General features: G+C 40.5%; 1 protein-coding gene across 2 annotated transcripts in view; it reads right to left on the bottom strand.

Moving 5' to 3' along the window:
• Positions 1-17,909, bottom strand: part of BZW2 (basic leucine zipper and W2 domains 2) — a 55,833-nt gene that overhangs the window by 19,310 nt on the left and 18,614 nt on the right. The window contains exons 1-5 of one of the 2 annotated variants that reach the window (XM_014937698.1): positions 17,716-17,762; positions 15,300-15,364; positions 8,132-8,308; positions 5,916-6,019; positions 4,536-4,601 (exon numbers count right to left, since the gene is read on the bottom strand). In XM_014937698.1, the coding sequence (XP_014793184.1) occupies positions 4,536-4,601; positions 5,916-6,019; positions 8,132-8,308; positions 15,300-15,357 (405 nt within the window). In that variant the 5' untranslated portion in view covers positions 15,358-15,364; positions 17,716-17,762. Of the gene's footprint in view, positions 1-4,535; positions 4,602-5,915; positions 6,020-8,131; positions 8,309-15,299; positions 15,365-17,715; positions 17,763-17,909 lie in introns of those variants that run through there. The other variant, XM_014937697.1, reaches the window with a different exon arrangement.

Here is a 17,909-nt window from a genome sequence, read left to right on the forward strand (position 1 = left end):
CTGCACATGAAAAAAATCACAATAAGACCTTTTGTTCTTTACTTGTAAGTACTGAGGCTGTTAACAAAGAGGAGAGAGCTTTATTTCTGTGTAGCCTACTCAGCTCTTTTTCCTTCTGCTGCCATACAAGAGGCAGATGAGGATTTTGATTAGAAAGTGGCCACACCGACCACATTAAATTTAACAAGACAGACCAGGTTTTGGCAGACTTCTGAGCTGGAACCTCCTTTGGGTTTTGTCAGTAACGAGTAGATCATGAATGGTTATAGCCCTTCACGTCAGATTTGAGTCATGAAAGCATCAACGGTGGGAAATCCAGCTGCAAAGCCAGAGTTAAGCAGCCCAAGGTGGAGAAGGATGCTAAGAGAAGGGCATCCAAATACTTGGAGAAATTAGTACTTGTTCCAATGCTTTGGAAGGTGTGAAATCCCCCATCTATGAAGTTCACAGTCTCACCCTCTTCCCTCTTCTTTGAAATTTGGTTCTTAAAAGTCTCTTAGCATGAATCTGAATTATGGTGTTATTGAACTGTACCCACTGCAGTATGTTTTGAGCAGGAACATTGTCTTCTACACGTCTCTCACTACTCCAAGTACTGTTAGTGCTACGAGCATATTTTTTGTTTTACTCATTGTTGAAAAGTAGCTCAAATAAACTCATACATGTCATTTTCTGCTGTTCAAGGATGTTATTCTATACTTTTGAGCACCTGTGAAATACAGCCTAATTTAGGGGGAGGCTGGGTGATAAGGATAATCAAACCGTTTAAGAAATCTACTTAACCATCTCAAAGAACAAAACATTCTGTTCAAAGCTGTTGTTTCAGAGTTTTACTGCCGATTACTTTAGGAGCCCTTCTTTTACCACTGCTATTACAAACCTCAGCGGGGAAGTCACAAAATGTCCAAGTCACTTCAGAATAGCACCAAACCACCCACAGAACGTTCTCCAAGCTGATGCTTAGCCAAGGACTGGCATTAGTGCTTTTGTTAGATACAGACTGATTCCAGGCATAAAATGCACAGTTCTGGCTCAGAATTTTGGATTTCTATCACAGCTATAAGAACTCCCACCTATTTAAGTGGGAGTTCAGAATGCCTAATAAGCACAAGACCAGACCTAATGTGCTGTTCCATGCTATTTTTGTCTTTAAAGAAAAAGTCTTTTAGGCACAAATTGTGGGCAGAAAAGATACGCACAAGCAAAGATACGCAAGCAACATCCAAAAGCTTCTGCTCTCTTGCGATCTGAAAAACTTAATAGCAAAAATTAAGGAATTTTATCTACACACAGGGAGCGTGGTGTCTTTTTATATCTTCATTAACTGAAGTGCTCTGTTGCTTTAGGATCTGACAACTTGTCACATCTGTAGACAATCAGCCATGGAGAAGGCAGCCAATGTAACAACAGATACTCAATGACTGGGTCTGTCCTTTTATTTAGCTGACTTAGAGCATCTCTGTTTACACTGCATTTGATTTCAGAATGTTTGTCTCTTCTTACTTCATAATTCCCAACTTGATTTAAGGTTCTTTCATTAGGAAAACAGCCAACATGAACAAAGGACCTCCCAGCACTTCAGACATCCTCATATGACTCAGCAATATTTACCGCTGTTAAGACCAAAAATATACTTATATGTACCCATTCCCAATTCTGATAAAAACAAACCAACTATATAGGATGCAACTTAAACACACAAACACACTTATACAGACAGCTAATATTGCATTCTCCATCCACTGAACAGAAATACGGTTGTAAGAAAGATGAGCACAAATTTGGAACAGAGAATTTTGCTGAAATTATTGCAAAATGTTGCCATAAATCTATGCCAGCACACAGGGCAGTGCTCATATGAACTTAAGCTGGTGATATCAAAACCAACAAGTGAGAAATGCGCTTAAATATCTTAGTCTTCTGTTGAAATTGCTCGCACAAAATTATTTGGATGTAAAAATTTAGATGTATGGTTTGCTTATGTCACTAGAAGAAAGAAAAACTGGCAATTTTGTAGGGAGAGAGTTAAGAAATAAAACTTTTGAAAGCTAGAAGCAGACAAAAAAAGGGAAAGGTGCTGGGAAATGGTAATGTCCTAATGATGAAATTATGAACTAGAAGACATAAAGCAAATCCTTGTACAAATACTGCCATCTAAGACAATCTCTCTTGACAGAGAAGTCCCACTGACACCATCTGCTTCTTTAGAGTGAAACTGATGGTATTGCCTTGGTTTTTTCAGCATGACTTTTCCCACGAGAAGAGCTAATTTTCCACCCAAGTGCTCTGGCTGCCCAATGAACCTGCCAGAAAAATCACTTTCATTGCTGGGACAGCGACCCATGAAACATGAAGGAGTCGCTGTCTTGCTTTTCTAACTACTGACTAACTGCAGTAGTCTTTGAACTGCTAAATCTTGCAGAAACACCTTCTAGAAATCATAAAATCATAGAATCGTGTAGGTTGGAAGGGACCTTCAAGATCATCAAGTCCAACCATCAACGTAACACTGACAAAAACCACCACTAAACCATATTACTAAGCACCACATCTACCTGTTTTTTAAATACCTCCAGGGATGGTGATACCAATACTACTAATAATACTAATGTATCTATCTTCTGACCCTCTATGAGCAGCTGCTCTCATGCAAGTTACTGCATATGGGGATTAAAGCATTAAATAGTTTAAAAACCCAGCAGCATCCTCAGGGAGAAGACTTGGTGGCTTCCCACAAGGAGAGGGAGAAGGTAAGCAAAAAGGAGCTACACAAGCCCAAACTTTCACAGCCACCTTCCCAGCTTCTAATAAAGTGCATTAACTGAGGAAGAGAGTGCATCCGGCACCCACACCATGATTCACACCAAGAGCTAAGGGTGGTGATGGAAGGGCAGATGGAAAAGTCATCCCCCAGCCTAGGACCACTATGCAAACCTCCACCTTGTGATCGTGATATCATCTGACACTGAAAACTATAAAAAAGATGGACATAAAATAGATATTTGCAGACTGCAAGGTGAAGCAGCCCATTCCCACCCTGTGCTGCCAAGGCTCTGATGCCTCCAACGCTTTTAAATGAGCATCATGACTCCAGTCCCACTGCACCTCAAATTATTCGCTTCCTCTCAAGCTAGCTTGTTCCCCAGCTAGAGAGTCAAACTATTATACATTAAGCATAGTCTCATCTGGTTATTAAGTATGCAAAGTGAATTCTTAGAAACTTAAAAGGATTCAAACCCAAGCACGATACAGAAGAGAGAGGAGGCGGCTTGAATTGACACGGCAATTGCTTAATATGCAGAACACTCTCTGAAACTTGAATGCTATGAGTCAGCGCTTCTCATGTCTATGATTATAGTAATTAACAGCAAGAACATTAGATTTGTGTGGGGAGAGAGGTAAATTTAGGTCTTTAGAATGATGTACTGAGCAATCAGCATCAGTTAATAGGCATGCTGGCCACAAGCGCAAAAATAATTTCCTATATGAGCAAGAATGTAAAAATGGGAGCCAAATTTATCAGAGCCACGAGAGGTGGTGGCGAGGCATCATGCTCCAGACTTACCCTCACTTGACCCTCAGAGCAATTTTTCTAATGCTTAAATAATATGGAAACACACTTTTACTTTTAACAAGCACATTTTAGTCAGAACAGGTTTTGCCATTATCAGGGTGCCTGTTAACCTACAGCACAGCCTTTATCACTTAGTCAGGCCATTAGAAAAAGATATTTACATCTGTTACTAGCAACTCAAAACAGACAAAACAAATCTGTACTTTGTTTTTCAAAAATTTCTACCCAGGTTTCTCCTGTCTCCTTAGAATTCAGGATTACAAAACAAAAGTTTCCACAAATATCCACCCCAGTCTAACCTGCAAATCCTGAGCACTCAGGGGTGATGACTTTCTCTTGCACGTATCTATGCCCTCAAATACAAAAACATTCATTTCACAATCCAGGAGTAGTTTAATGCTCATACATCAAGGGTTATCAAACATTGGAACAGACTGCCCAGGGAAGTGGAATTGTCATCCCTGGAGGTATCTAAAAGAGGGGCAGACGTAGTGCTGAGGGACATGGTTCAGTGGTGGGTTTTGTCAGTGTGAGGTTGATGGATGATCTGAAAGGTCCCTTCCAACCCAGGCAATTCTATGATTCTGTGACACTCTGCACAGCAGACTTGTATTTATTCTACAGAAGAAAGCCACAAGAGAGCTGTTCTGTGAGCAGGACAGTAACACTGCTCCTCGTTAAGAACTACACCCCAAAGCATATCCAAGTTCTGCACAGAAAAGCCTGGCATAAAAAGGCAACCAAAGGAAGCATTAATCCAGAATTACCCTCCACCAAGTGCTGCCAGCCCTGTTCCCACAGAGCTAAATTTGCAGATGAAAGCTGCCACCTCTAGATTCCATCCTCTTTTCCAAAAGAGCTAACTAAAATATATAACAGTACTGCATTTGTACAAATACAATTATATTAGACATTGGGTAAAAAATATTAATGCTCAAGAGGAGACTGCCACCAACATTACCTTTTTGATTTCATCTTCAAATGCTTTCTCCAGGTATTTGTATCTCCTGATAAGTTTATTGAAGACCTAAAGATAAACACAGATTAACTCAAAACAATGTTCAAGCAGCCATCTTTCTTTACAAAAAAAGCAAGGGGAAACAAGACTGCTGCTACTGAATCCATAAAGAATATATTTCACAAATCCATGAGATGATTTTTTTTCTTTTTATTATATCCACAACAGAAAAGAAAAATTAGGAAGCACTGAGGGCTGCTGACACTCTACTATTCCCCTGCACAGTCTTCCTTTAGACACTGTTTCCAGGAAAAAAGCAGCCAGCAGAAAGGTATTTCTGCAGTTATCTGATATTTCTGCAGTTATCTTCAATATAATGGTTTGATAATATATAAATACTAAAATTCAGGAAGACAGAATCAGCAGAAGATATATTGACTCCCTTTCCAGAAATATTTCACTTGTTCAGATTATCAAAGATGTGTTTTCAGAGGAGCTTTCTGCTATTTAGCAAACATTTGTTACTGATGCAGATTCTGATCCCAGCACCCTTTAAATCAACTGTGCACCTTTTGAGCAATTTACCACCCTCAACACCTTAGCAGAGACAGTGACTTCTATGTTTGCAATTACTGTCTCCATCACCCCAATAATAACTAGTTATTTAAAAGATAAATATGTTACTCAACTAACAACAGGACTTTTGACATGAGACTTTCAATGGTATTAATTTTTATGCAATACTACTTGTATCCAAAATTGCATAATGGCTTTGAACCCTCAATAGAATCCTTACTGTACTTTCTCATATAATATTATCTTCCATTAAGGAGTTACACAACATTAGCTTCTCTTCAGTAATGTTTTAGGCTTCATTGCTTATTTCTGTGAATTTCACATGAACCTATTTGTGCAAGCCTTATTCCTGCAAAAAGAAACTATATATCACATATGCAGGAGAAAAAAGAAAGCTCTTGGAGTATTTGCCCAATTCCTAACTAGTTATACAACTCAAGGTTGGAGGCGTGAGCTTTATATTTTTTGTCATTCATATACTTCATGCATTTCTAAAAATACGTTCATACAAATCTTTCAGGCTGAATACAGAAAAGGTCAACAAAAATAATAAGGATGGTGTCTAAAAATATACTGGACCAACAGCAGACTGAAAAAAGACAGTCTGGTCACAGCTCAGAGACACATTCTATCTCAGATGTCCTGTTTTCTTACCTAAAATGTAGAGGTTATGGCAGATTACTGGTTAACTGGATTTTCACTTGCCCTCTAAGTAGCCTACTGCTGCCCAGACAGTCTGCAGATGTTCCACTATAATCCCTTTTGAGACATGAAAGTAAAACAGGAATCAACCCCGCCTGGACTGACCTGAGCGTAATTTCGGATGGCATCATGATCTTCATCTGCGAAAAATACACAGTGGTTGGTCATCTTGGTCTTGTCATTGTCATCTATGCGTGTGCCTCCAGGAGCTAAAAGAAAGCAAGAAACAATTTCTCACTTAAGAATGTTCTCTAATTATAAGATTTAATAAGCCTTCTCTAATTATAAGATTTAATAAGTCTTATGTTAGTATCACTTAAGCAAAAGGCAAGGGTAAGAGCAAGCAGGGGTGAACTGAGAGAGACAGAGCTATGTAAGGCTGTGGTGGCACCTGACAGAAGGGACAGCTGGCCCATATGCACCTTAGATCACACAGACCTCACAAGACTGAGACATTCAGGTCACACTAAGGAGTCTCAGCTGTTTTTGAGAGCACTGAGTGTGATCCAATAAGCATGGCTTGGAGCATAACCCTCACACATACTTTAACTACTACTTTAAACACCACAATAATGTAAATCCTTTCCAAAGAGAAAAGTATTAGCACTCTCTAATTTGAGGACTTGGAACATCTGATATCCTTGGAACAATGGTCTCCTGGGGTGCATTAAAAAGAATATGGCCAGCAGGTGGAAGGAGGCCATCCTCCCCCACTGCTCTGCTCTGGGGAGGCCATATCTGGAGTACTGTGTCCAGTTCTGGGCTCCCCAGTTCAATGACAGGGAACTGCTGGAAAGAGTCCAGTGGAGGCTACAAAAATGATCAAGGGACTGGAGCATCTCTCTGATGAGGAAGGGCTGAGAGACCTGGGTCTGTTCAGCCTGGATAAGACTGAGAGGGGGACCTCATCAATGCTCATCAATATCTAAAGGTCAAGAGGATGGGGTCAGGGTCTCTTCCAGGACAAGGGGCAATGGGCACAAACTGGAACACAGGAAGTTCCATCTCAATACGAGGAAAAGCTTCTTTCCTTTGTGGGTGCCAGAGCCCTGGAACAGGCTGCCCAGAGAGATGAGGGAGTCTCCTTCTTCTGGAGATGTTCAAAACCCACCTGGATGAGTTCCTGTCCAACCTGCTCTGGGTGATTCTCCTTTGGCAGGGCAGTGGGACTAGATGATCTCCAGAGGTCCTTTCCAACCCTTGTGATTCCGTGTGATCTCCCTAACCCCTCTAACACCCATGTAAACATTCAAAACACTGCTGCAAAAGTTCTCTCCCAGCTTATTTTGTTGAGAGCTTTTTTTCCTAGATATTTCCGTTGGCTTTTGTTTCCTGCATTACCTCAAGCCTTACAAAAACATCTTTTATTCTTAGATACCAAAGAGCAGGAAGCAGGAATCAAATGAATATGACCAGTAAAAAGAGCCAACTTATTCAAAACACAGAGGAAGGTGAAAGGCATTTTTTTGCCCGTGCTGTCAGTGATACCTGGGAGAAATGCCACATGAACATCCACTAAGCACTCCTCATTACCCTTCACTTCTCCTCTTAGCTACCCCTTTGTTGTGATGTCTACAAAGCAAGCTTTGCAACAGCTAATAACCTGGAGTGCTGTATATACCTTTTCACACTAATAAACTCCCTGTTTCCCCTAATTAACGTCTCTCTCATTTTCTTTTCTGGTGCATTTATATGCTCTTTCACCTCAGACTGAAGGCTTTTCATAGAACCATAGAATTCCCTCAGCTGGAAGGGTCCTCTAAGATCATCTAGTCCAATCATCAAGCTAACACTGAAAAAACCCATCACTAAACCATGTCTCTAAGCACTATGTCTACCTGTCTTTTAAATACCTCCGGGGATGGTGACTCAACCACTTCCCTGGGCAGCTTGTTCCAATGCTGAACAACCCTTTCAGTGTAAAAATTCTTCCTAATATCCAATCTGAACCTCCCCTGGAGCAACTTGAGGCCATTTCCTCTTGTCCTGTTCTGTTACTTGGGAGAAGAGACTGACCCCTACCTCTCTACACCCTCCTTTCAGGGAGTTGTAGAGAGTGAGAAGGTCTCCCCTCAGCCTCCTTTTCTCCAGGCTAAACAATGTGCATTTTTTCTTATATTTGCAGAATGCATCACACAATCAAGTGCCTGGGTATTGCTGCATTACAACCAATAAACAAATCTATGATACCAGATCCAAGATCTGGTGTCACAGAAGTATCTCAATAAGTGAAACAGTAATACAGTTAACAATTTCCACTTTGTAAGAGAAGACAGCATCCTAAAAGAAGCAAGGCTGATCCTCAAAACTCTGCAGTTTACCTAGCATGCTGCCAGCTACCAAAATATCGAAGAGCGTGTCAGCATAGCGGCGATAATCCAGCCGTGAGCCCGTTGCATCCAGAAACTTGGCTATAGCCTCCAGGTCATTCCCAGCTTCATTGAGGCCTTGGACAATCGTATCCCTGAAGACTGTGGGTTCAAATTTCTCCTTTTCATCTGAAAGAGAGATAAAGGCAAAGGAAAGAGTGTCAGTTTAAAACTTTCTGTTTAAAATCCCCTATCAGCCAGCAATTGAAATGATCGTGGCACCTATTTTTTTTCCCCTTCTGTGAATGCACCAAGAGTTTGTTTGTTTGGCTTTTACTGTCTGTGGAAATTTTGCAGTTTACCCTTGCTTCCATCTCCTCCTCAACCCTCCAAAATACCAAAACACACACAAACATATAGAAATAAACAAATAAAAGGTAGGAAAAGCAACTACTGAAATTGTTTTCAAACTTCATACTCTTGCTTCTCTTGTTGAAGTTGTTACTGAATGTGCATACCCTTAGGCATTGCTAAATGTGACGGCAGAATAAAGGGTATGTCAGTTATGTGTAAACAATCTCACTGTAGGAACACTTCATTTCTCATTTCTTGATACTTTTCTTTAAATAACTACGGTTGCATATCTAAAGTATTCTCAAAATGACAAGTCTTCAGGAAAAGAAGAGATCAAGGTAGTCATAAAAATACTTTTTATGTAAACGCTTAGGACCCTACCAAGTGGCATAACCAAGAATTTATCTTTCATGTTCACAGACCTAAGCAGCACGAGGAACACAGAAACACAGTGCTCACATGGCATTTTCTACAGCCATCCCTGCTTGAACTCTATTAAGGTACAGTCTGACCCCCAGACAAGGTCCCCATGTCCAGGCCATTCCCCACAGCAGATGTAACTGCAACCTCCAGACAAAGCCAGGTGGATTTATCTGAACCTCCCTCTGTTTTTTCTTGCAGGCTGTTACCAGCTTACCAGGGGCTTGAAGCTTCTTAGCAAAGCAAGTCCTGACTTATACAAGGGCACAGGCAAAATGCCTATTACCCTCAAAATAACACTGAACTTCATCAACACAACTGCGAGCTGTTCTGTGACACCCAGAAACCTAACCAAGTTTGTCATCACCTGCCGACACAAATGTTGATACAAGTTCTTTAAAAAACCCTGCATGTATTATAACCAGAAGATAAATCCTGGGATTTTAGTTATTGAGACAAATGAGGCTCAGTAAAATTCCTGTCTAAAGGTGTGCAGACTGAAACCAGCTGCAACCCTCGCAGGCGTTTTTGGGAGAAGAGCTTCTAGATGTTTCCCGTCCTTTGGCTGGAGGTTTCTTTTCTCTGCGAATCATATGGCAGCTTTTTATCCCAAATATTATCCAAAAGATCTTGGTTTACAATAGCCTTTCTTCCTCTAATCTCTTTCCTCCAGCCACATTAGCCTTAGGGCAATTAAATAACTATTTTACACACAATGCCTACTTTTCTCAGCTTTAATATTTCCAATATGTTGCTGTCTCTTCTTATTCCCTTGCATGCACCTGGGATGTGCTCATTCTACCATCTCCAGTGCATCACTTGCACATTCTCCCTCTATTTCAATGCATTCTCTTCCCCCATAATAACTGTTTGCCTTTTGAGTAACTATCTTGAGTTTCTGCAGGACATGCCCATGGGGGACACACCAGGAAGGGTTGAGTGGGGCAACTGAAGGACCGTGCCTTTGCTCTGGGGCAGTGCCCACAGAGAAGTATTACTGGACTTAGACTGGTTACCAAATACTCAGTTGCAGCTTTCTTCTGACTTGGAAGTACTAAAACAACACGAAGCAAGCAACTAACCAACCGAACCACAACCAAACAAGCCTTTTACTGAAGTAAGTACTTCATTATGTGCACTTCAGGCAGTTTTATTTGTGCTCAAGAAACCCAGTTCCACCCACAAACAAGTATCTGAGTGTAATTGTTCTCTTTCGGGTTACCAAGAAAGTGTAACATTTGCAGGGGAAAAATAAAAAAAGCTTGATGACTCATTAACCAGTAAAAAGATAGAGTTCTTAAGACATGAGTTTAAGAAGTAATGCTATTTTACTTTTTCAACTGTACTTTGTTTAAAGATTTAAGATGCTCACGTCTAAACCGAAAGGTGTTCCATGCCTGGTATCGTGGGTACAGAGTGCTCAGTACAAATACTAACACAATTAATATTCCTTAGCTATTTTAAAGATTCTTCTCCTGCCCCAGGAGCCCTCCTCTCATCTGGAGCACCCTGCTATTTTCTAGTCTGTTACAATCTAAAAATTTACCCAGGAAGAGGAGGTAAACTCACTGCAGGAAACACGATTTAGAATTTTATGGAATCATTTTCCTACCAAGCTAATGCACTGAAAAGGAATCTGCTGATGTGGTGCAGCAGGGCGAGCACGAAGCCATCATCAAGAAGCGGTGACAGTAACGTCGGGCTGTCAAGTACATAATTAGTGACCCAGCAGAGTTCCAATCAGGGGAGCGGAGGCAGGTGTAGTTTGCAGATGTGGTGCACACAATACCCCAGGCAGCAGCGCTGTACACAGCTTCTCACTTGCATCATGTTCCCGGATCCTTATTTCCTTTCTTTTGCTTCTAAGGAAATCACAAAGCACGCTTATGCCTCCCCTCCTTGAGAATTAATCTTAACTCTTGAAAAGAAGGCCTGCAATTATATCTCTGTGGAAGAAAAATGAGAAGCCCTCTTTGCCCCCCTCCTGACTTCAAGTTAGCATAAAGGTGGTAATATTGACTTTTTACTAGATAATTTCCATTCTGGAAGTCATATGCGTCATTTAGCTTAGCTTCTTTCTATGCTATTTACGTTTTCACACCAGTTTGTTAGGAGATACAGAGATAACAGGAGATTGCCTACAGGAGAGCTGGAGAGGGACTCTTTGTCAGGAAGTGTTGTGACAGGACATGGGGTAAGGGTTTTAAATTGGAAGAGAGGAGATTGAGATTAGAGATTAGGAAGAAATTCTTCCCTGTGAGGGTGGTGAGACACTGGCACAGGTTTCCCAGAGAAGCTGTGGCTGCTCCATCCCTGGAGGGGTTCAAGGCCAGGCTGGATGGGGCTTGGAGCAACCTGCTCTGGTGGGAGGTGTCCCTGCCCAGGGCAGGGGGGTTGGAACTAGATGATCTTTAAGGTCCCTTCCAACCCAAACCATTCTGTCATAACATGATAACACAGACATACTAACTCTATGTTATCTACACCTTGGGGAACAAACCTGGGTCTTGCCCGTCAGCTTACTTTAAACAATACACACAGTTTGCTCCTGTTAATGCTTCAGGAAGCTTTTTGCCTCATAAGGTGTTTCTCAACTATCTGGATCACGTTCATTTTCCTTATCCTACTGCTGTTTTTGCTACTGCTACTTCCTCCTCTTCCATTTCAGAAGACACAAAGACATGGATTGGCATATACACAAGTATGGTGCAGGCAACACAATCCACGTTCCACGTATTTGCACCACAAGCACAAATCCCAGCCTGATGCCAACTACTGCTAAACCTCACCAAAAAACCCCAGTATTTAACAGGTAGAGAGATTATACTAAGAACTAACCAAACTGTTTCCTGTGCCCCGATTGCTAAAAATTTGATATGGAACTGTGAGATGCCTCCTTCCCTCAGGAGGTTCTTCCCTTTACAACATCATTTTGCTTCCTTCAAATCTTTTTAAAGTGATTTCAGTGCCTGCCCCTCTATACGCTGGAGGCAAGGTTTATACCTTTCATTAGGCCAACTAATGGAACTGGAAGGAGTGAGATTTACAAGCTCTTCCTTCAGAGTCCTTTCTCAAAAATGTTTTAGACACTAAGTGCACTTTCAAACAGTAAAGAAAAAAAATATAAATCGTCATCTTCCTTTTTTTTTTTTCTGCTCAGTGAAAGCTCAAAAATTGTTTGTGTTCAGAGATTAGTGGCAGTGATAGAGTTCGTATGGACAACTGCAGAGCTCCTGGGAGCTGCAGGAGAGGAGAGAGAGTATTGTGAGACAAATCACACAGTAAGAACAGGCAATCCTCTCTCAACCAGCCTGCTACCCTCAGCACTTACATGGTTTGGACCCCCCCTCCTGCCTGCCTCTTACACACAAGAGAATAGTCTCCCAGGACCAAAAATGCCACCTCCAACCACATTAAATCCAACCACAGCCACGTCCCCCTCTCCTGCCTGGCTGGAATGTCACGACTCTCTGATATACTGAAACTCAGCAGAAAAAAAACCCTAATAATATCTTCTCGTCTAAGTCCAAGATGTAACAGTCTGGGACAGTGCTACGATACAAAAAGAAGGGAATAACCATGTTAGGAAACCCTTTTTCTCCCTCAAGCCCTCTGCCTCTAGAAAGAAAACAGGTATCTACAATTTTCTATGCAGGATCCTCAAATATTAAGGCAACCAAGATCCCACTGTATTTGAAGAAGAGATTTTATGCTTTAAGCACATAAAGAAGTGTTTGCATGTTAAGATTTCCATATTAAAGCCATTTAATATCCCCAATCTCATTTAAGTAATCCGTCAAAAATAAACCCCAAACCACTCCCCAATCTTCCAGACTTCAGCAAGTCTTTTCCTTCTTCTACCTAGTCAACGAGTATCTATTACCACTTCCAATCACTGTAATAGAAATTCAAGAGATAGGTGCAGAATTACCAATAAAAGCTCTTTATTTATTCTAATTATTACTTGTATTAAATAGGAGTCAAAGACCAAATCTATATTAGGACCCATGATGCCAAATACACTGCAAAACAGGGACTGAAAAGGAATGCTATGAGAGAGAGAACATTTTCTAAGCCAATTTTAAGCAAATAATATATGTACCATAATCGACTGACGCAGACGGAATACCACATGGGTTCAATCCAGCAGTATGCACGTCTCATTGCTTTTACAGGTTGGCCTGACAGGTATTTCTTTAGGGATTGTTAATTCCACTCCTCCAGCTACATCTGCGCTGTCGCTCGTTAACGCAGCGCTCAGCTACTGCTCAGTCTTCTGGAACATGCTGATAGAAAATTAATCCCACTAATTACTGGAGCATCCTGACATTTATACACAAACTATATAGGTTTCTTTTTTTTAATTAGTTACACCTACAGATTTTGTATGTACATCACAGAAAGGACGTTTTCCATTTAAGAGATGACACTACTCAAACTAAGGCAGGAAGCGATGTGTGCAAGGGAGGAAAGACGAGAGAACGCTGGCACAGCCTTTTAACACGACCAAAACCAAACTATTTTGCCATTTTTATCCAAGCTTCGTGATCTTCCTAGATCTTAAGACACTCACTCAACTCTTCAGACTCGTGACAGAGTCTGTAATTTTCTGAAAAAGGTTCCAAACTCTTTTTGTTTCTCGCATCCACAATGAGAAAATGCTCTGATTTACATTTCTGTCACAAGATGCTAAAACCAAGCCTTAGCTTTTGATCAAAAACAGGAAAGTCAAGAAGAAAAAATTCTGTTACACAACAAACAGGAAGCCCACCTCTGTGTGCTCTACTCATCTCCTATTGCAACAACAAAAAAATCTAACCCCTCTTTTCACAAACCAAACTGTTGTTTTTTTCTTGAAAAAAAATAAATCGTTTATTACCTATATTTTTGTTCTCTGCTTAAAAGTGTTGGGCATTCATCCTGAAAAAAATAAATCGTTTATTACATATATTATTGTTCTCTGCTTAAAAGTGTTGGGCATTCATCTCAGACACCTAAACAATGACAAATGAACTCTGAGTACAGTATGAGCAAGCACGCCAGGATGACACTCGCTGTACAGAATACCTGCACGATCACTATAATTAGCACCACTCGGCTTTCTTTAAAAATTGATGCAATATTGTTCATAAGGAAAGAGAGCATTAGTCATGTTTACAGAAAATCAGTATCACAATGAGTAACATGGGTCTTAGGCAATGGTAATTGTTTTATTTTAACAATTAAAAAACTATCTACAACCCAACCGAACTACAGCATAAAGAAATATTTCTGAAAAAGGAGGTTTTTGACTTCTGTTGTTACAGAAAGCAGGGCTGGCGCAATGATCTGACCATCTCATGGAGAAGGAAGGTGACAGGATTCCTTTTTAGCTATGAAAAGTTCATTTACAGAAACGGCATTGAGTCAAAGAAATAAAAATAAAATCAAAAACCAAAAAGTGCCACATTTTCTATATGCAAACTTTAAATTAAAGCTCATATTTTGCTTTCTTAGTTGAAAGGGACATTTTAAGAAACACCTGAAACAAACACCTCGTAAGTTTCCTTCCCTGTACGTAAATATACTATAAACTCAAGTAGAATCTGATTTTTCAACTGAGACTTCTACAAGAATAAACCCAAATTTTATAAAAAGTTCTAAGATACATAGAGAAAATAATAAAATTCGTAGAGCTTAATTAAAAATATCATCTATACTCTTGATGTGACTGAAGAGAAGGGGAGAAAAAACTTAACCCTATTGAACTTTCGATTATTCCACCTGCCCTGTTTCTAGTCATTTTAACATTTTAACAAAGAGGAACTACAACCCAACCAAACTACAGCATAAATACATATTTCTGAAAAAGGAGTTTTTTGACTTCTGTTGTTACAGAAAGCAAGGCTGACGCAATGATCTGACCATCTCATGGAGAAGGAAGGTGACAGGATTCCTTTTTAGATATGAAAGGTTCATTTACAGAAACGGCATTGAGTCAAAGAAATAAAAATAAAATCAAAAACCAAAAAGTGCCACATTTTCTATATGCAAACTTTAAATTAAAGCTCATATTTTGCTTTCTTAGTTGAAAGGGACATTTTAAGAAACACCTGAAACAAACACCTCGTAAGTTTCCTTCCCTGTACGTAAATATACTATAAACTCAAGTAGAATCTGATTTTTCAACTGAGACTTCTACAAGAATAAACCCAAATTTTATAAAAAGTTCTAAGATACATAGAGAAAATAATAAAATTCGTAGAGCTTAATTAAAAATATCATCTATACTCTTGATGTGACTGAAGAGAAGGGGAGAAAAAACTTAACCCTATTGAACTTTCGATTATTCCACCTGCCCTGTTTCTAGTCATTTTAACATTTTAACAAAGAGGAAAATAAAGTTAAAAAATGTAAGATAACCTACCCCTCTTCCTAGTTTTGAACCGCTGGCCTGTTAGCACCGGCTTCTGATTCTTATTCATAAAATTTCTGGAGAAAAAACAGAGAAAAAATAGAGTTTTACTATGGCATTTAAAGACAACAGCTTAACCTAAAGGGAAAATAAACACACAGTGTAGTAAAATCCAAACATGGAAGTTTGCTCTTGCCAAACACTCAAAGAATAATATTTAAATACTCAAAGAATAAAGTAGTATTTTAAAGATGAAGAGCAGTACGATCCAAGAATGACTTTGATGTGATATGCTTCTCTCAAACCCTGGCTCTCAGCATCCCTATAAAAATGGTGAAGGTTGAGACCCGAGCAGGAAGGTGATGGAGCTCTGACCACACAGCATTGTAAAAATAATAACAGATACCCAACTTCCCCCCCCCCCATCAATTTTGTGTATAAATACATAGTTAAGTACCCATCCCTGGAGGTGTTCAAGGCCAGGCTGGATGGGGCTTGGAGCAACCTGGTCTAGTGGGAGGTGTCCCTGCCCAGGGCAGAGGGGTTGGAACTCCATGGACTTTAAGGTCCCTTCTAACCCGAACCATTCTATGATTCTATGGCATACCATATAATAACAACAAAATTTAAAAAAAAAACCAAATTGGACATATATTGCTTCAACAATTATGGCAAATCTCAACATACAACATTAAAAAACTTAGGAAGCGATCATATATCAATGCCATTTTAACTAAAGAAAACAGAATTATTTTCCAGCTTTGGGTAAGAGGAGCTAAACCAAGAGGAGCTTGTGCAAGAGGAGCTAAACCAAGAGCTGCCTGGAACAGCCAGGAACAGGAGGAACCTCTGCAGCACGTGGCCATCCTCATGGGTCACCCCCGGCCGGCCAGCAGCCAGGGCCAGTGCTGGGACCTACAGGCCACCTATTTCACACCCCCACGGTCATTAGGTCACTGTTACATAGGATTTGCTCATCCAGAATTAAGCCTTGCCGTGCAAGAAGCTTTGTCCTTTCGGCATGTTCTTCTAGTAAGTTTAGTTTTACAAAAATTTGTATTATTTGTATTTTTTTCATTGTGGTCTAGTTTAAAAGTACACACATTTGCCAACGCTTTTTCCTACCGTGAGTGAAGAGAAACAAGCTCCGTGGCTAGAAAGATGCCATCAATCACACGTTACTAACTAATTAATGCTCTCTCTGCCTCTCCTACTGTGACTGAAGAGAAACAAACTCCGTGACTAGAAAGATGCCATCAATCACACATTACTAACTAATTAATGCTCTCTCTGCCTCTGAAAGTTCGTTTAACAACCCTGTTTACAACGCTCCAGCTACCCAATCTGGTCTCATTAACCAGAATTACTACTCTTCTAGTTGCAGCATCACCAGCTGGCCACTTCTGCAGCATTTCAAATGTTTAACCTGGCAAACCACTGCTTTCTGGTCCAGGTGTACCATTTATCTACATTAAAAAACCACCTGCATGTACCAGTAACAGCCAGTAACTTCAGGGTCGAGACTGGTTTTGCTTACTGTGAGGCATGAAAAACACAACGATGCAACAAGCAGTTAAACTGAGAGATTCACTTTCATCACTGAGATTTAAAACTACGGTTTTAACAGACCACGGAGCATTTCAAAACAACTGCAACACTAAATAGCACTCTGGGAAAAAAATTTTGAGAGTTAAAAATGGCAAACCATGATATCACAGGATCCTTCAAAGCCTCCCTTCACAACAGAGCTCAGAAGTCTCTTTCTCCACTCGGCTTTCTCGGTGGCAGAGGAACAGGAGGTGCTTTACAAGTTAATTAGGCAGATAATCTAGCAGTCAGTGGGGATAAAGCAACAGCCCAGCCTCTGGCCAGCAATCGGCCAGACCTGACATACTTATCTGTTTTGTCTTTGTGCCCTTCAGTTACTCGTAAGAGACTGATCTATAAAATACAATATTCACCCAGGTGTTTTTAATTGCTTTAATGCTTGGCCCCCATACCTTACGCCTTGTTGCGGGTCTAAAAATGCTCAATAGAACACAGGAGAAGCCCATGAGGTTTGGGAATATAGTATCAAGCAAGTCACACAGCAAGTAAGAATTAATCCTCTTATCACAGCCCTTTCAGAGCACAAACACGCTGTGGGGACGGGACCGACACTGCCCACTTCATGAACACGCAGAAGCTGTGGGGACAATGACATGAATGATACCTGACCTTCAAACCCGTACGGCTTCCCAGTTGCTATAAAAGATATAAAGGCATATGCTGAATTTCTAGCACTAGACTTCTCCTTTCCTTCGATGCAGTGCCTTTTCAAGCTGCCAGCAGAGCTGCACGCACCTCCAGCCTGATTTTAAAACCGCTCCCTGTGAATATAAAATACGTCCTTTACGACAGCTGGGAAGAAGATTTTAAAAAGACTCACCACTTGTGGCAGATTTAACGAGTAGAGGTTCAGTGCAACAGAAGAGACGCTTGAATAGTTAATTACTAGGAACACAGGATCTGCCTTCTCCTATATTTAGCTTTCAATGCACTGGGCTCTAATCTGCTGGAGCCAGGGTCAGGCTTTATAAGGCGCTGCCTCCAGCTCTGGCCCTGGGAGAGCACAGACGCTGC

The sequence above is a fragment of the Calidris pugnax genome, unplaced genomic scaffold (genome assembly GCF_001431845.1).
Source record: "Calidris pugnax isolate Ruff unplaced genomic scaffold, ASM143184v1 scaffold11, whole genome shotgun sequence".
Lineage (NCBI taxonomy): Eukaryota > Metazoa > Chordata > Aves > Charadriiformes > Scolopacidae > Calidris > Calidris pugnax.